The 19554-nt window shown below is 39.7% G+C and overlaps 1 protein-coding gene across 3 annotated transcripts in view; it reads right to left on the minus strand.

Annotated features, from left to right (window-relative positions):
• The window catches only part of LOC144600163 (fibroblast growth factor receptor 4-like), a 53019-nt gene that overhangs the window by 19228 nt on the left and 14237 nt on the right, over positions 1–19554 (minus strand). For all 3 annotated transcript variants that reach the window (XM_078411637.1, XM_078411638.1, XM_078411636.1), the window contains exons 2-6: positions 18328–18622; positions 7374–7637; positions 5416–5505; positions 3536–3705; positions 485–608 (exon numbers count right to left, since the gene is read on the minus strand). In XM_078411637.1, coding sequence (XP_078267763.1) covers positions 485–608; positions 3536–3705; positions 5416–5505; positions 7374–7637; positions 18328–18433 — 754 coding nt within the window. In that variant the 5' untranslated portion in view covers positions 18434–18622. The remainder of the gene's footprint in view (positions 1–484; positions 609–3535; positions 3706–5415; positions 5506–7373; positions 7638–18327; positions 18623–19554) is intronic.

Consider the following 19554-nt stretch of genomic DNA (forward strand, 5'->3'; position numbering starts at 1 on the left):
TATCTTATTTTTATTCAAAGGTTTTTTTTAATGTAATTATATTTATCCCATTTTTGTGGCACAATGCTTAGCTTGAAAGTACTGAGCAAAACAAACTGCTCTTAATCTGGCTCAACAATATATATTGCTTTGGATCTGCAGACTACAATTTCAGTATCCACAATAATTATGAACTGGGAGTGCGAAAGCTACCAACACATACTATTATTGATTTCAAGATCAGTGAAGCCAAAATATATGCAGAACAGACCACACTAAACTGGAGCATACAGATTTCTGTTGCCAATGAAAGTGGATTTTATGCTCATTCCATTCAAATGACATGCACATTTTAATAGAGAATGAAATATATATTTTAGGGCAATGCATTATAAAATGTTGAGCCATTGAGGTTCATAAAATTTATAAAGGTATAGTTGAATAAACATCATTTCTACCCAATTCCTAAACCAAAATGCAACTTTCCGAATAGTTGAATTCTTACCCAGAACTTCCAATTGGTAACTGTGGTTAATGCTGCCATACTTGTTCTCCACCACACAGGTATAGTTACCCCGGTCAGAAGGTACAACACTCTCCATCACGAGGCTCCAGCGATGATGGCGTAACTGAAGGATAAGTGAGATTAAAACGTATCAGAAGAGAGGCAAACAAGCCTATTGAAGGCACATAAACAAACCCAGTGAACTGAATACAAACCGTCAAACCAGGATTTTCAGATTGCATGTCTTTTATAATATCTTCATTTTACTATCTAAGCCATGGGAACATCTTGAGATCCGAGTTAGGATATGAACAAGAAATTCTCTGGTGCTGTCTGTATGAAGTTTGCATGTTTTCACTGGGTACTCCAATTTAATCCCACATCCAAAAAAAAATCCAGGTTTGTACATTAAAAGAGCCCTTAGTGTGGTGGGTGGTAGAATTTATGGGTATGTTGATGAGATCAAGTTACAGCAAACATTGAGGTAATGAGATAGCTTTAAGAGATGGCATTGACTCAATTGGATGAATGGCCTCCTGGTACATTGTAAGGAAATATGGAAGAAGGGTTATTCTGCAAATGTTTACTAACTAGTGGCTATTGGGCAGTGCTGAGATCTCTTAATAATGGGATCCTAGATATATTTCATTTGCCAATGTTTTTTGGGGAAGTGTTTACTACATTAGGTGATACATAGAAAACCAGGTTTGCCAAACAATATTTGATGTTATTTTAATCACTCAAGGTACCAGGGTCATTACCAATTTGGTTAGTGGACAAAAGAAGGCCGTTGTAACCTCCCTGGTTTCACACAGCAGAGACTGGCAACAGGGTAGTTTACATTCACCTCAGCTGCCTCCTACATCAATATAGTTCCTACCATTAGGGTTACAAAAACTTTTCTAATTTGTCCTTGTTCATCCATCAAAAGATTTAAAAAAATACACAGACTGTCTTATATCTAAGAAAGTAGTGTCTGAAATGTTCACAAATAGTGAATTGGATTAACTATATCAGTAATTCGGTTTGGTGATCTTGACACAAAGAACTAGTTGTTGTTCTTCAAAACGTACATGTTAATTTACTGGAACAGCTGCCAGAGGTCTGGACTGTTGATGTAAAGATGAGAGTTCAAATCTCATCTTGGCAATTGGAGAATTTATATTTAAGTAAATCTGGAATTAAGCTAAAAAGTATCAATATCAAACTCAGTATCAATGGCCATGAAATTCTGGATTGCTGCTAAAAAATATCTGGCTCACTACTATTTATTAGTGAAATAAATCTACCTTCCTTGATCACTCTGGTCCACCTGTGACTCCATATCGCCACTCATGTAATTCACTCTAACTGCCTAATTTCAAGACCAGTTACGCATGGGTTAAATAAATCCAGTAGAATCAGCAACATCCTCAACCGATGAGAATATAAATACAAGGTATCACAAAATGCTGGAGTAACTCAGCAGATCAGGCAGCATCTCTGGAAAGAAGGAATGGGTGACGTTTTGGGTCGAGTCCCTTCTTCAGACTTCAGACCCTACATCAGTCTGAAGAAGGGTCTTGACCCGAAACGTCACATCAGTCTGAAGAAGGGTCTTGACCCGAAACGTCACCCATTCTTTCTCCCCAGAGATGCTGCCTATCCTGCTGAGTTTTGTGCTTCAGCATTTTGTGATACCTTTGACTTGTACCAGCATCTGCAGTTATTTTCCTACAGAATATAAATACAAAAACCTTATTAGATCTTTCACTCTTCCTGAACAGGCAATTTGTCAATACTTTGCTCAGGTGTCAATATAGTGCACTCAGGACTTGGTGATACCCACTGGCAAGCATATTTTCAATTGAGCTGGAGGACATTAAATAAGTTTCATATTTATAAATTAAGCCTATAGATATGTATATCGAGGCAGATTACAATGACCCTGGAACTCACTGAAAGAAGCACTGCCACTTTTATCAGGCATTTCAATCAATTTCACCAGTAACACAATTCAAAGAATAATTCTTCAATTCCCAAGAAAAAAAATCAGAAAAGTTAAGGAAACTGCTGAGCTCTCACTCTTTGTTGTTTATGGCTTCTCTCAGCTGACAGTCTCCTACATGATAAGAAAGCATCATGTTTCACTCATACACCCCTGCCTTTTTGATAATTTATATTCATGTAAGCCAATTCATATGGCTGCTGGCAATATCCCAGGCTTGTCTTTCTGTTGTAGAACCTTCTATACCAAAGATTAGCTAGCTATATGCTTCATTTGTCATGCCACTTTCTGTGTTGTAGTAACACAGGAACAATCAGCTGGCTTGAAATACAATATTAATTACCGTGATTGTGTTCCATTTTCCACAAAGCAGACAATGTAAGAAGCAGTAGAGTTGCATTGCTCGATTGGCCTTCACAACCACTTCCTTCAAGAACTATTGCAGAAGGGTAATACACCTAATCCTAGACACTTGGGAGTTTGTTACTATGTGGGGCGGCACAGTGGCGCAGCAGTAGAGTTGCTGCCTTACAGTGCCAAAGACACGGGTTCAATCCTGACCACTGGTGCTGTCTGAAAGGAGTTTGTATGTTCTCCCTGTGACCACATGGGTTTCCTGTGTGCTTCGGTTTTCTCCCATACTTCAACGACGTGCAGGTTTGTAGGTTAATTGGCTTCTGTAAATTGTCCCTAGTGTGTAAGATAGAACTAGAGTATAGATGATTGGCGTGGACTTGGTAGGCCGAAGGGCCTGTTTCCACGCTGTATCACTAAACTACACTAAGTATATTCAATCGGATGTGAATATGTGATTAAATTGTTAACATGTAGCGAAAGGGTCAGTGATCCTAGTGAAGAAAGTAAGCATTTCTGGTCTCTTGTTGCGTTGTGTGTATGTCAGATTCCCAGTAAACTGCTGCCAACCACTATCTAGGTTCATGGTAAAGTAGAGAAAATATAGATCAACCTTTCTATTTAAAATTCACTCTTCATGTTGAGTTTCCTCTCAATGCATAGGAACTTAATTCTCAGCAATCCTACATATGGGGTGAAAGGGAGTCTACCTTAATTCCTCCGATCCGCTGCTCTCCCCTGAATTCTCTGCCATTCTTCAGCCAGCGTATGATCGGAAGAGGATTTCCAGCTGCTGGGCAGCGAAATTTCACGGTATTAGCTGCTGGAACCACATGTAGGCGTTTCTCCATTCGCTCAAAGTGTGTCCAGTAGGGAGTCCCTGTGTGCAGAAGCAAAGCAAAGCTCTTTAGTTAACAATCAGTAATTAAATGCTTTGCTCTGCCCATGAGCAGCATCCCATACTTTTTGGTGTAATTATGTGTAACACGACAACAGTTTAGAATGACCCTTTACTTGAGATGAACACTTGATATTAATACCTTGGTAGAAATTGTGGCAAAACCAAGAAAATTGACCTGCGAGAGGTTTAATTAAGAGAAACAAAGTCTGGATAATTGGCTAAAGGTGAAAACTCAAAACCCATGGAAGAGACGGGAAATGTGAAATAGAAACAAAAATTTGCTGTAAACATACTAGGTTAGGCAGTATCCATTAAAAAAAACAGGGTGCATGTTGCAGGCAGAGGATTCTTCAACAAAACCTCAACTCTGAATTGGCATAGGGTGCTGTGATTGAATCTATGAACTGAACATACTTGGAACAAAGTGCTGGAGGAGCTCAGTAGAACAGGCAGTATCTGTGAAGGGCGATGAACAGGTTAGGACCCTGTTTCAGACCGATTTGATTGAAGAAGAGTTCCAACTCTAATCATCGTCTATCCATCTCCCTCGATAGATGCTGCCTGGCCTGCAGAATTCTTCCAGTACTTTGTTTTCTGCTCAAGATTTAAGCATCAAGTATGGACTCGAGATTCAAGATTCAAGTATGGACTCTTGTGAGTCCATACTTTTGGAACAAGGTTCTATGCTGCAGGTACACATCACAAAATTATCCCATACTCTTTGATAAACATTACTATCACAGTTTATTTGAAGTTAAGCAATTGTATGATCAGCGGAAGTGATTGAGGCAGCTACAATAACACCATTTAAAAGTCTTTCGGACAGGTACATGGATAGGAAAGGTTGAGAAGGATATGGGTAAAACACAGGCAAATGGGACTTGTGTATGTGGGCAAACTGCTTGGCATGGAAGAGTTAGATCAAAGAGCTTGTTTCCAAACTGTATGACAATTTAAATTCTAGCTTGGGATCCACACTTGTTTCCACGTTGACTTTACATTGAAATTATCTGAGGACAGTTGGCAGCGAGCATTAAAAAAAACCTTAGATCAGGAGGGATGGTCCCCAAACATTTGAATTAACTCTGGAATCATAACAAAATGTAAAGACTGGCCAACCAGAGTCAATAGTTCTACCCTAAGTTTATAAACCCAGTGTAAAAAAAGCTCAACAGTAACATATCAAACATCAATCATTTTGTAATTCTCCTCTAAGAAGTTACATTCTTCTGCATTCTTGTCTAATCAGCTCTAATTGACCTAATTAGCTGGTCTGGGAGCTCCAGTGGCAATTAGGCCACGCATTTAGCAGTAGACCGAATCTGCAGAGCTTAAATAATTAGAGCAAAGACAAACTGTTGCCCAAAAATATACATAGCAGTTCAAATGAACAGCAATAGTCTTGCTTCACTTACGGAAATTTCACCAAGTACAGAATGATTCATACTTTGGGATATGTAGCATTCACATTTTGTGCAAACACTACCCACATTGTTTTATCCTCAATGCCATGTTTTATGTTCAGGACACATTGCATGTAACACACCCATGTACATTGTAACGGTCATCCTATCCATACCAGCCCCCTTAAACACCTGGACTATATAATACCTAACAAAATATATAAAACTTTTCTGGATATATGAATGCGTGAGAGAAAGAGAGAAAGGGTTGGCCAAAAGTGCAGACCTTTCTGGGAAAACGAGCGGCCATCACTCGCTTCTAGAGCCGAATCATCAGATCCACCATCTTCATCGTCATCTCCAGAAGACAAAGAATCTGTAACAATCAAAGCACTGAACCTGAAAAACTGGAATCTCATATATATTTTAGTACATGAAAACATATGAATTAATTGCAATGGAGATTATGCAAAATGAAGCCTTCTCATTTTGTCTGGAAATAAACTGGGCAAAAAACAAAATTAAGTCTATCAAAGATCAGCCACAAATAACTTTCAGCAATGCTGTAGTGATTAAAAAATCAATTATCTTTTAAATTGAAAGGTGAATTTCAAGGGCACACGTGCAAGCCACAGTTCAACGCAAATATTGATGATATTCTGCTGCATAGGCCTGGAAAAGTAGTCAATAAACAGAGATTTCCATGCAGGAAAAACAAGGCAATGGTCCCGACATTGATTGCTCTCAGTCCACTTCAGTGAACGCATCACCAAAGCTGAGATCCGATAGTCAGCCTGTCTGGCAGCAACTACAATGATCAGAGTCAGGAGACTGAGCTTCCTTGGTCACACTGTTTGAACAAATGGGTGACCTGATCATAGTAGAGCACTGAGCACCATATTATCAACAGAATGCCACAGGACTGCATCCAACCTCAGAGGCAGACTGCTGTTGCCATGGATGTACATGGTTGAGGACAACTTCAAATCTCACATGGCCTGCTAGCCTTTAGGCCACAGCAAACAACTGAAGCTTGTTCCTGTCTATTGTTCCTGTCTAGATTTTACAGAAAACAATGCAAAAAGGCTGTTTCATTATGTTATATGATTACATAGGTCTTCAAAGGAATTTGTTACTGGAGAGGATTACATTGCACACCTCTGGTAACAAAAGTTTATGAAGTAAAGATGCAGCATGAACATTGCACAGAGGTAGGAAACAAGAATCTAGCACCTGTTTGATTGAACTGCATATAACATCGTACAATCCCATCCTCTCATTGATTTACAGATGCACTTTATAGAAGAGGTGATTTGTTATACGTGATATGCTTGGAATATCCAAATCCATCATTAGATTTTTACAAAATACTGGCAAAAGACAAGATAGTCTATCGTGCAAACTTGATTTGAACGATCTGAATTTGTGCATCATACCAAATTTTCTATATTCCATCATTGTTGGTTAGATGGGAGAACCTCATCAGTTTCTGGCGGTTTCCACTCAGTTTGATTGATTATACAATCAAATCATTCTAATATAGTGCTATACCATTTCTATTTTTAGTTTTTAGTTTAGTGTTAGCGATCACACCCGGGACAATTTTACAATTTTACCAAAGCCAATTAACCTATAAACCTCTACATCTTTGGAATGTGGGAGGAAACCGGAGCACCCGAAGAAAGCCCACATGGTCACGGGGAGAACGTACAAACTCCATAAAGATAGCACGTAGTCAGGATTGAACCCGGGTCTCTGGTGCTGTAAGGCAGCAATTCTACCGCTGTGCCACTGTGCCGCCCTTAATTGCTGAAATTTGCCAGAATACTGCGTTCATATGGATGGAAAGGAGAGCAACAATCATATCCCAGGTAAAATCAATAACCATGAATTTTAATTATGTTTTCTGGGATTTCTTTAATGTTGCTGTCCACTCGAAGAGGACCAACGTCTATCTCCATGATTCAGGATTTGAAAATCCCAGCCATTCACAATGTAGTGATGTTCATCTGCGTTCTTTACTTTGTCAACAAAATCACTAAACCTTATTAGCCTCACACTTCATTGTTTTCTTTCTATTGAGAAAATTGGAAGAATGAAGAATTTTTGCAAAATGAAAGACCAGTGATCAAAATATTATAAAAACATGACATTAATTCTGTACAAATGGAATACATTTGTTACATGAAAAGAAGCACATTTATTACTCTTTGGCCTTGGAAGTGTAAAGGAATGAACTCATACCTGCTACAGTTACGGTGAAGTTTTTTAGAATCTTGCCTGTTCCACGCACCACGCATAGGTAAAGGCCAGAGTCATTGTATGTAGTCTCTACAATTTCTAGAACCTTCCGTGCTATATGCACTCTTTCACTGGGCAGGATCTGCTTATCTTCTTTGTACCAGTTGATGTTCTCAGATTGATTAGTGCCACATGTCAGCTTGAGTCCATCATGGAGGTCCAGGAGGATATGGTCCTGGGATTCTGCTGCTTCATTGTTGAACAATTCTGTTGAAGGAACAAGGATACTTTAAAAAGGTGAGAGCATGTGAAAGAGAGAATGTGAGGCCGTCTTTCTTGTTTCTGACCACTGGCATCAGTTGTGGGGAATCCTTTGTTAAGGAAGTGGTTAAAGAACACTTAGAAAATAATCACAAAATGCTGGAGTAACTCAGTGGGACAGGCAGCATCTCTGAAGAGAGGGAATGGGTGACATTTTGGGTCAAGACCCTTCTTTGGACAGAAAGGTCAGTGTGGGAATGGGAAGGGGAGTTAAAATGGTTAGCGACCAACAGATCCAGTAGACCTTGGCAGACCGAGCGCAAATAACTTGGACAGGGTTGAATGACCTTTGTTGTTGCCAAAAAATAAAATTCAGGAAACCTCAAGAGTCATTTGAATGCGAATATAGCCGGCCTGGGACACAATCAAAACCCTTATCATTCCTACGCAGCAGTCCCGAGATAACAATGACCACCTCACTACAAACACTTCACAAGGTGCACTAAACTTTGTTCTGGGCTTTACTCTGATGGTTCGACCTTTCTCAACAGGGATTGGTTGGAAAATCGTAGTATGACACTGGCATGATTCAATTTTTGTCACAGTATTGCAGCAGTGGTAACTTATTTCAAAACATTGCAACATGTTGAAACCTTATGACCACAGTCATTGACCAAAAGTTGTGCAAGCATTGCCAATATACAAACAAACGGAGCTGTATTTTGAAGTTTGGTTGTTTCAATTATCCACTAAAATATATCTGCATAATCATGAACTTAACCTACTCCACAGGCCACACAATCAGGCAACGGTGCAGAATGCAATTGCTTTTTTCGTTAAATCAATACTTATGGTAACTTGTTGCAGTTTAATTAGTTTAGGAGAAAAGGGTTTTAATCACACAATAAAGACTTTCCTGTCATTTTCAAAGCTGCACGGAACCATTTACTAACTTCATTGTAGTGCAGTAGACAATTGCTTAGTAGATTAAACATTTTTTAATTTCCCAAAAACTATTTTGGAAACAGAAATATTGCCTTTTAATGTCCCGAGAGGAAATGACAGATGATCAAAGATGAAGATCTTTGAAAGGCCAATGAAATAATTTAGAGAGATGAACCTGTGGAAATGGGTTAGGGCAGAAATCAGATCATATATGGAAGTGAGAATCAGTCTGGACAGAAATAGGGGATGTAACATTTGAATTAAGGGCAACAAAAGATAATGAGAGTTGAGCAATGACGAAACGAGAATTTTTAAAGTGTCCTACTGATATGAATCTCCAAAATAAGTGGTCCGAGTAAGAGTAGGACTGATTAGTAACCTAAAAAATGAATTTCCGTACTAGTACACAATTCACAGTAGAGGCACTAAATTTAGTATTTTGCAACTGTAATGTTTAGGCATTTGAGATACTACATACCCTAAAAATTGATTAAATATAACTTATGTATCAGAAAGATTTTAGATTATAAAACAAGTGATTCAATTGGATCATGGCTGAACTGACAATCTCCAAGTCCATTTACCTGATCCTTTCCCATAACCCTCAATTCACTTATTGGGAACAAAACTCTCTATCTAAAGGATGTCAAAATAAAGCCAGCAACTACAGATCAGTCTGCCAGACTGCTTAATGTCTGTGGTACAGTGGATAATGATAATTGACGATAAAATGAATAATCATTTGAATAAATATTAATCAATATAGAAAAGCTGGGATGTACTTTTGTTAAAGGTAACAGCCCTGCACAAGGCTATCTGTACTGGAAGGTTGAGAGACTCACAAACCTGCGAGAAAGAACATTTTCCTCACACTACAGATCATCCTTGTGAACCTTGCCTGAAGCAATAATATCTTTAAATAGGGAGACTAAAGCTATTCACAGTACTCTGGATGTGGTCAAACTGATGGCTTGTACACTCACAGTAAGACTTTCCTTCTGGGAAGTCTGACCCCCAATTAAATAATGGCGACCATTTCATTACTTTTCCCTATTATCTGTTGCACTTGTGTGCGAGCTTTCTGTGTTTCATGCACAAGGATACACAAGTCCCTATGACTTATAATTTATCTCTACTTATATAATATCCTGGTGTTTTGTTCTTCCTTCCAAAATGAACAACTTCACATTTTTCCACATTGTACCCTATTTGTCAACAATTTACCTACTTACCTGGCCTATCTCAACCTATTTGTAAACTACTTTGTATTCTCTTCATGATGTGCCTTCCCATTTACTTTTATGTCATCCATAAATCTGGCTGCATTACATTCACTTCCGTCCTATAAGTGATTAATATGTGTGAGCAAGTCACTGGGTTCAGGTGGGATGCACACTGAGGGAAGCAAAACAGAATTGTGGAAGTAGTGGACCTAACTACAGTGGTGCTAGGGGACTGGAAAAATGCAGATAATAAATCCTTGATCAAAATATTGTGTAAAGATAAAGCCAGCAAGTACAGATTGGCTAGACTGCTTAATTTCTGTGTTGTGGAGGTTGTGCATAATGATAATTGAGGACAAAATTAATAATCATTTAAATAAATATTGATCAATAAAGAAAAGCTAGGATGTACTTTTGTTAAAGGTGAATCATTGAGTAAATGATTTAACTTTTCTGAAGAAGGGTCTCGACCCGAAACGTCACCCATTCCTTCTCTCCCGAGATGCTGCCTGACCTGCTGAGTTACTCCAGCATTTTGTGAATAAATACCTTTGATTTGTCCCAGCATCTGCAGTTATTTTCTTACACTAACTTTTTGATGAAGTAGCAGAGAGGGCTTACAAAATGATACATTGGTGAATTTGGATTTATAAAGTTTATTTGATAAAAATGAACTTAAGAAACCAGTCAACAAAATGAAACCCTATTAAATAATAGGGAAATAGCAACAGCACCCTAAGGCAGGGAAACTGCTTTGGGAAAAGCAGACGAGTATTATTGTAAATTATTGTTTTTGAGCCTAGATAAAGATATGCAGTGTTATTCTGTCAGGATCAGTAATGGGATCACTGCTGTCCAGGATTCACATCCATGGCTAAAACTTCGATGTACAAGGTACCATTTCAAACCCTACAGATGATACAAAACTTTTAATTGTAACAGAGTGAGGAGAATAGCAGTACATCTCAATTATTCATCGGTGGGGTGATTTTTGCAAACATAATAGGTCCAAATGGCCCGTTCATGTTTTGTAACATGCTATGGAAGCTTTCGTACTATTAACAATTCTCTTCTTGTTTTCGGTAAAATATGTCTTCCTTCAACTATGCCAGCACAGGCATTCATTTAAATGAATAGATTTCCAATTGACTTCACCAACTCGTAAATGTATGACACAAAGATTTCAATGCCCACACCAACTTAAGTGCATATTCCATAGCGAGTGAAATGTTTACATGCAAGATGATCTTATCCTGCAATGGTTATGGTTTGGCTTTTTTTTTATTTTTTAAAGGATGATGATATTCTTCCTGGCACAACTCTATAGACTGCAAATTCTATATACAGCTGCAGTCAAAGAAAGCTCAATCCCTTCAAATGTGTACAGCAGTGTTTTTTTTGTCAAAAAAAAATCAATGTCTTTGTCATCATCAAGCTGCCCCCCCACCAGGTTCCACTCGGGTCATGACCCAATACCTGACATGGGAAGACAAGGAGGAATGATTTGCTGCTTGCTGAGGCATGACCTTTCAACCTTAGCCAACAGCCCAACGGTGACAAGGACAAAAGTACAATGGTCTATGGGACAGGGTGCAGCGAGAGGCTGGAGCGCTGCAGGTGCCTTGGAGGAGTTGGGGGGGAGGGTTGAGGAGGTCACTCACCAGGAAACCTGACAACTCCATTGACAAACATTTCAACCACTGACAGACCTTAAAGTCAATGCCTTTGGGTGGAATACTTAAGGGCGTGGCTTCAGAGTGAGCAAAAGTCACATCTCAGTTACATTCTGTACAAAATAGCAGATTGCTGAAATGATAAGGATTGTGCACGTGTTGATAATGAAGAGGACGAAACAAACTCATTAAAATGGATTCATTAAAGCCCCAAAAAATTATTAACAACTAGTCTCTTCCTTCAGAGTTAAACACATTTTTTAAAGGGTTTAATAACTGCTGAGTGTAATCTTTGGTCTTTTATTGGTTTGGTTTACATTAGGCAACATGGTAAGTAGGGCACTTCAAGGAGGAACAGGGAGATTAGGCACTAGAAATATAACAGATTTTACACTTAATCTGAATATTAGCTAATTAAATTTCAGGTGAGGCTGTGGTAATGCCACACAATGGGTTGTTTAAAAAGGTGTTAAACATGAAAGTGGTCTTTACTTTCTTTACTCTTGGTGTTCAGCGCTTCGTCTACACTCTGAGAAATTGTTGGGAGAAATAACTGGTAGGAATAAAGCATATTATCGAGCAAATCAACCAGCAAATTCAGGGATTAAGAAAATTGTAGTAATTACAGATCTACAGAGTGCGCTGGTCATTTTTCTCCCTCTTCATTGTTTCCTGAATATGGTATAGCGTTTTTAGCTTCCCAGTTATCATTGTGAACATTAACATCAATTACCCATTAAGCTAGGTATGGTAAATTAGGGCTGAAATTTACATCTTAATTATCTACTATTACCATGGTAATTGTGATCGCAAAACTAATCCAACCTCTCAGGCTCAGTAAGATTTAATTTAATCTTTTAATTGAATTATGTTCAACTTCATTCTGCCATATTGAAAATTGTTGCCATTTTTTCAAGTGCAAATCTAACATTTTAAACATTTTCCTTTTACCCTTTTAATTATCCAATCTAATATTTGATTCCCCTCTGTCCCTGACCATGTTGTAATAAGATAAGACACAAAAAGCTTAAGTAACTCAATGGGTCAGACAGCATCTTTGGAGATAACGAATAGATGAGTGCAGAAAATTCAGCTATTCCTTTTCTCTAGAAGTGCTGTCTAACCCATTGAGTTACTCCAGTTTTGTGTGTCTATCTTCGTTTTAAATCAGCATTTGCAGTTCCTACACAGGGAAGTATGGTATATTACAACATGTGTACCATATTTCCCTGCAATTTCTCTGTCACATTCTTAATCATTGAACATAGAACAGTCCAGCACAAGAACAGGTCCTTTGGCCCATAATGTCTGCTCCACACATGATGCCAAGACCATCTCTTATCTAGAGATTATCTCATTTTTTAATCTCCGACACCTCTCTCCCCTTTCTTGATCTCTGTCTCCATCACAGGAGACTGATGTCTAGTACAAACCAACTGGCTCCTGGAGTTATCTGGACTACACTTCCTCCCACTGTGCCACTCACAAAAATGCTATCCCCCACTCTCAATTTCTCTGTCTCTGCTAAGATGAGAATTTCGGTTCCAGGACATCAGAGATGTCTTCTTTCTTAAGAAAACATTGTTCCCTTCTGTGTAGGAAAGAACTACAAGAAGGGTCTTGACCCAAAACATCACCTATTCCTTTTCTCCAAAGACGCTGTCTGACCTGCTGAGTTACTCCAGCTTTTTGTGTCTATCTGTAGTTTCCCTTCTGCTGTCATAGATGGATCCCTCACCCATGTCTCGTCCGCGTCCCATAGTTTTGTACTCGCTCCCCTTTCCCCAAGTCGCAACAAGGATAGACTTTCCCTGGTCCTCACTTTTCACCCCATCAGCCTCCGCATCCAACACATCATCCTCCGACATTTCCGTCACCACCAATATCATCCCAACACCAATAGCACCTTCCCAACTCCACCCCTTTCCACCTTCTGCTGGGACCACACCCTCAGCAACTCCTTAGTTCACTCATCCCTTCACACCCAGACCACCCTCGCCCCAGGTACTTTTCCCTGCAACCGCAGATGTAACTGTCCCTGTACCTCCTCCCTTGCCTCCATCCAAGGATCCCAGAGGTCCTTCCAGGTGAGATAAGTGGTTTACATGCACCTCCTTCAACCTCATCGGCAGCATCTGGTGTTCCCGATGTGGCCTCGTATAAGGGTGAGACCAAACATAGACTCGGCGACAGTTTTGTTCTATATGCGCTCAGTCTGCCAAGGCCTACTGGGTTCTCCCGATTGCTGAACATTTCAAATCTCCTTCCAATTCCTACAGTGACCTTTTGGTTCTGGGCCTTATCCATTGACAGAATGAGGACACACACAAACTAGAGGAACAGTACCTCATATTCTGTGTGGGTAGCCCTCAACTCAACAGTGTGAACACCGAATTCTTCAATTTAAGTAACCTCTGACAAATGGCCTTATCTCGACCAATGTGCTTGCTAGTAAAAAATAACGATTGATGGGATAAGAATCCCGTTTACCTACAACTAAGTCATGTCGTTGCAAGACATTACAAATTTGTATTATAATTTTGTCAATGTTCTGTGGTGAAAGAAAAAATGTATTGATATGGCATCATGAGATCTTTAATATCCAGCAGAATGTATTTTCTTTGTTTAAAACAGTGGATTGCTGGTGGGTGCAGACTCAGTGGGCCGAAGGACTTGTTTCCACGCTGTATCTCGAATCTAAACTAAACTAAATGGATTCATAGACTGTTTCCCTCCAGAATTTTATAATGCACTGCTCTTCCAGTTTTCTATTAGAAGCTGCAGCCTTGCCCTTGCCTACTGCATGGACCTTAGTTTAAATTAAAAGTTGCAGCTGGTCTCCGTTTCTCTGTCAGGCGTGGTTGGATTTACCATGCTTACTGACCCAGGTGGCAGCAAACACAGGCCAATCCCAGGTCACAAAGTGTTAATCCTTGCTCTCTGGGATCATAGCAACAACAAACACAAGACTCAAAGCAAGCCCGCCTTTCTCCACAGGCACTGGCCTGGAATCCTCTTATTCCTTCACAGAAAGATCGAGTCCCACACTGGGAAGCAAACAAAGCTATTTCATCTTCCAACCATGACAGATGAAGAAACTTATTAAGATGTCATTTATCTCCAGCTGTGTTAAAGAGATGCAGCCCGCTATTTAAAATTATGAATAAAATGCAACCTGCTCGTCATGCCTTTTAATTTGCCCAACAGTGATCGACTTTGGTCTGAAATGCTGGGTTTGATGAACTGAAAATCTCTATTGTAATGTACATTTCTTAATCGGGAGGAAGGAAGGCAATGGAGACAGAGAGAGGGGGACAAACAGAGAGGGGAAGACAGAGAGGGAAGTATTTTACACACAAAGCATTTTATCATACAGTGTTATACCATTCAGGCACAATGAAGTGGGACTTTGATTTTCTTGGCTCCTTCCTTCTAAGTTCTTGCTTGTTCCTTTAACAATATTCTAAATGTTCCTTTGCCTGATTAAGCATCCTAGAGCAGGAGGATCCTGATTAAATCTCAGCTGGGTCAATAGAGTGACTTGCTGACAGCATTAAGGGATGCCGACCAGATGATGTCCCCAATATAGTTTTTAAGGGAAATTTATATGGTTTTAAAAAAAATTATTTCAACTGTTCAGACAATCAAAAAGCAGGCGAGTAGAGATTTTGATTGCACACAGGAAAAGGCTGTTCAAATGGTCACTCACAGTTCAGAGTCAAATCTGCGGACTAGTGTCACTATGTACCATATTCTAATAAGAATGGAGATAGAATGGCTTAAAAATAAGTGCTAACCGAGTAAGCAACACAAGAAAACCTCACAACATCGGAAAATACCATGTCTAACATTCTCTTGGACATCAGGCAGAGTTAGGAGGTGCCAGAGAGTTTACCCTGGTCCATCAAATGGGCTCTTTAGGAGGACACAGAATGACAATCTAAAATGGTACTAAATCCACAATGATCTTTCACTTGTTAAAAGGAGGAATTTAATCTGCTCTTTTTCCTAGGAATCCTACTCTACGCCTGTCTGAATAAGGTTGCATTATTAATTAGCCCCTTCTCTTATCACCTCCCAGTACACTCTATAAACATCTTTTAATCTTCACACACCACCTGGGTAGACAAGGCCTCCCATTGACCTCTGCCCAGTGGCAGCTTGTTTTGATCCATCTTCTGGTTTTGTTTCCACTTTTTACATGATAATATAATCTTTTTATAAAATTAGAATTTTAATTGTTAACATTAACATTCATTCTTTCAAAGAGAGGTTTATTTGTCCTACATTTGGTAATTCTCATATTGCTATTGTGGCCTCTTGCTATTCTTTCTTTGTAATGCTGTGTTTCCCTACAACAGAAAACACTATTGCCATATTACTTGATTATTGCAAGTACTTGCTTACACGATTTCACCATCAACATTGGCCACTTCTGCCCTGCCCTATCTTATCTGTTGCTCAAACCTTATCTTCACTCAGTTACCCGCAACATTGTTCTCTTGATCTCCGATCTCTGTAAATTCCTCGGGGTTAATTGCCCTACCACAGATGACCAAGTTGTCAGCCCACTGGAGTTTTCTCCCTACCCTATGCTCCCTAGTCACCAATCATTTTATCCTTGGTAATGCACCTGTGATATACCATGGTATTCAAGGTTCTACATAATTGTTGGTGGGTATTGTTTTTAAGTGTTTCCCCCCCCCCCCCCCCCCCATCTGATCTGTCCTCAGATCACAAAAGATGTTAAATAAATGTAAATGACCCTCCCTTTCATATACATCACTCCCATACCAATACAGGTATAAATCAGAAGTGTACCCTGCATGCTGACACATGTAGAAAGTTACGGTCAGTTAATTACAATTTTTCCAGGTTGACAGTCTTGTACGTGGCATCTGTTTCGTAAAAGCTGCCAAAATTGACACCAGCATAGTTCTAATACCAGTTACAAAAAGCATCGGTTCAAGCCCCGTATCAGAGCAGTGCTCACATTATTGCTGTAAGTTTGTTATTCAGTGAATCTTGACCAACTAGGTTTAAAACGGGACTTTTTTTTTTAAGGGCCCAACTACTCAGCTGGTCATTCAAACACATTCAATAGGCAAGCGGTTCATTGAACTTGTAAACAGCAATGTCGTTGGTGAGATGTACAAGAATGATAAATTGCACATTTTATAGACAAATTCTATATTGTCTACAAAGAACATAAATGTCTTTCATGCACATTTGATCATTAAATGTAGTTTGGTAGTACTTTTACCAATTAGAGTACAATGTACAATTGAAGCAAGTAATATAAATTAGCTTAATCCAATGAAATCTGCATAACAAAATGGCTAGACTGCCTAGTGACACCTAGTGCAAAAACATTTTTTAAATGAAAAGAATAGCTAGAAAGTGTACAGTGAAAGCTTTCACTAATAAAGAATTGGACTTTAGAGTTTTATACAATACTAAAAACAAACCACACAGTGCACCTAAGGGTGAGGAAGGATGAAGAGGTGGACAGATACTCCTTCTGCAACCAAAAGCCTGCTATTCATTAAACAAGCATTCCTTAATTGCCTCAATGTCTGTAACAATTAAAATATTCCTGAAAATTAGCCAAGCTCCTTCGCCCTCCATTCAAGAGGAGCAGAGAAGAGTTGCTTGCAGGCCGTGTGAACTCCACGCCTCGTCTAGGCAGCTATGTGTGAGACGCTCACTCCATTCATAATAAACTGACAGCTTCTGTTTCTGGTGCCACAGACAACAGTGGGGAGGGGAGTTGGATTGTCCTTTCCAGAGTGGCAGGCTCGCTTCTGTTCCCTCCGCCTCCCCCTCCCCCTCCGTCACCCCTTTCCTTCATAGGATTTGGCCTAGGGCCACCATCCTCACATTAGAGCCCAGAATATTGAAGGAGAGAGTGACACACAGAATTGAGCCTGAGCGGGTGCTCTTTATACACAAATGTACACAGTTCCCAGGGACAATAAATAGGCCACCACTCAAAGACAGGCTAGATTACAGTGCATATTTATCTGGACAAAAGCCTCTCTCTGGGATGAGACTTTGGGGGCAGCGTGTGAGCCAGCCTAATGAGATCTCACGCAGAAAAACCCCTCCGTAACCACACCACATCCTAGATACCTCCTTTAACCCTTGAAACACTGAGAAATATTTAAATAAGATTCCATTTTCAGAATGCTAGTGCTTTTGTACTTTGATATTTTAACCAGTAACACGTTTTAAGGATTGAATCATACTTTTATAATAATTTAGGAAGATTCTCCAGAAATAAATTGCCAAAGCTCTTTGATGCCTGACCGAAAAAACAGCAGATTAAAGTCGAAATCTTGACTAGCAGATCCTAATTAGTACCAGTATGTTTATTCCTGAAAGTTTCATCCTTGATATGTGCTGGTTTGTTTAAAGTCAGATTGGAGATGGTATTGCTACAATTGACTCGTTAGTCATGAAGGGGAAATAATGCCCTTAAGATCAGCAAGTCGATAGAATTGGCTGTTGACCCAAAGAAGTGAAGCGGTGAACACAACCATACCCTCATTAATGGAGCGACTGTAGCAATAGCCGATGCCTTCAAGTTTCGAGGCATCTAATAATGAGCCCGAAAACTAATGTTGGTGGCCCTTTGCAACAGCTCAAATATATAAGGACTGAAATCCAGTTCACTGGCCTGCAGATGAGCATTCTTGGATCTAGAACCAATCAATCTGGACAATGCTATATTGATCCTTCTTAGTCCATAACATTTAGCATTATATCACTCTATTTACCATTTGACCCATTGGGAGAGCTCTTAAGAATCAGCTCCATCAACATTCTAACACAATTCCATTCTATTGGCCTTACCTAGCTGTGAATTATTTTCTTCCAACTGTGATACAGTGGGCCTTGACGTAGTGGGTGTAAGGAGGGTGAACACACAGAGACACAGATGGCACAGCACGTGGCTCATTCCTCTTCCTTTGGTTGAAATTCAAAGTTATAAATTTTCCAAATCTTGGTAGCTCAGTAGTTCTGGGCATTCATTGGGCCAGCCTTTTTTTTTTGCACTTTAGCTGTTCTGTGCAGTCATTAGCAAGGATCTGCATACGACTTTGAATTCTTCAATTGGTCAATCTTGACTTGAATTGCAGGTGATCTCCTGGAAGAGAACACAAAATAATCAGGTTTTCACAAAATAATGGGTTTTCCAGCATGCACATCAAATTGAAAGCGACATTATATATCATGCAACTGAAGTAATGGTGTCTCCTGCCAGCATGTTCGAGTGATAGATCTGTCCAACATTTGCTGGTAGGTTTATAATCATGATATCTCGTTATCTAGATAAGTTGTGGGAGGATGACACAGAAAAAAGAAAACAATTTATAATTGTTCCTCAGATGTTTACCTTACTGGCACCGGACACTGAATATCAGAAGGTATCAAAGCATCCCAGTTCAGAGCCAATCCTCTGCAATGTTGGTTTCTCTGTGAGACCACTGTTGACTAGCATCAATAGTGGAAATCAACAGATAAGTCATCTTGCATTACCGAAAGTTTTGTCACCAAATGTTAAGAGTCATAAGGTCATACAGCAAGACAACAAGCCCTTCAGCCCATCCATACTGGCAAGTATGCCCCGTATAAGCTAGTCCCATTTGCTTGCGTTTGGCCCATACCACATGAACCTTTCCTATCCATATGCATGTCTCATCTCTGTCCTGTGGTTCTGCTCTCACTTTCCCTCCCTCCAGATGCAACAAGGACAGACTATTTCTTGGTCCTCATCTTTCACCCCACCAGCCTCCGCATCCAACACATCACCTCCAACATTTCCATCAGCTCCAATGTGATCCCACCACTAATCACATCTTCCCATCTCCACTCCTTTCTGCTTTCCACAGAAACTGCTCCCTCTGCAACTCCTTGGTTCATCCGTTCATCCATTTATCTTACCCAAACCACCCCCTCCCCAGGTATTTTTCTCTGCAATCGTAGCACCTGTCCTTATACCTCCCCCTTGACTTCATCCAGGGTCCCCCGACAGGCGAGACAGAGATTCACATGCACTTCACAAACCTCATCTACTGC

The sequence above is a fragment of the Rhinoraja longicauda genome, chromosome 14, assembly GCF_053455715.1.
Source record: "Rhinoraja longicauda isolate Sanriku21f chromosome 14, sRhiLon1.1, whole genome shotgun sequence".
NCBI lineage: Eukaryota > Metazoa > Chordata > Chondrichthyes > Rajiformes > Arhynchobatidae > Rhinoraja > Rhinoraja longicauda.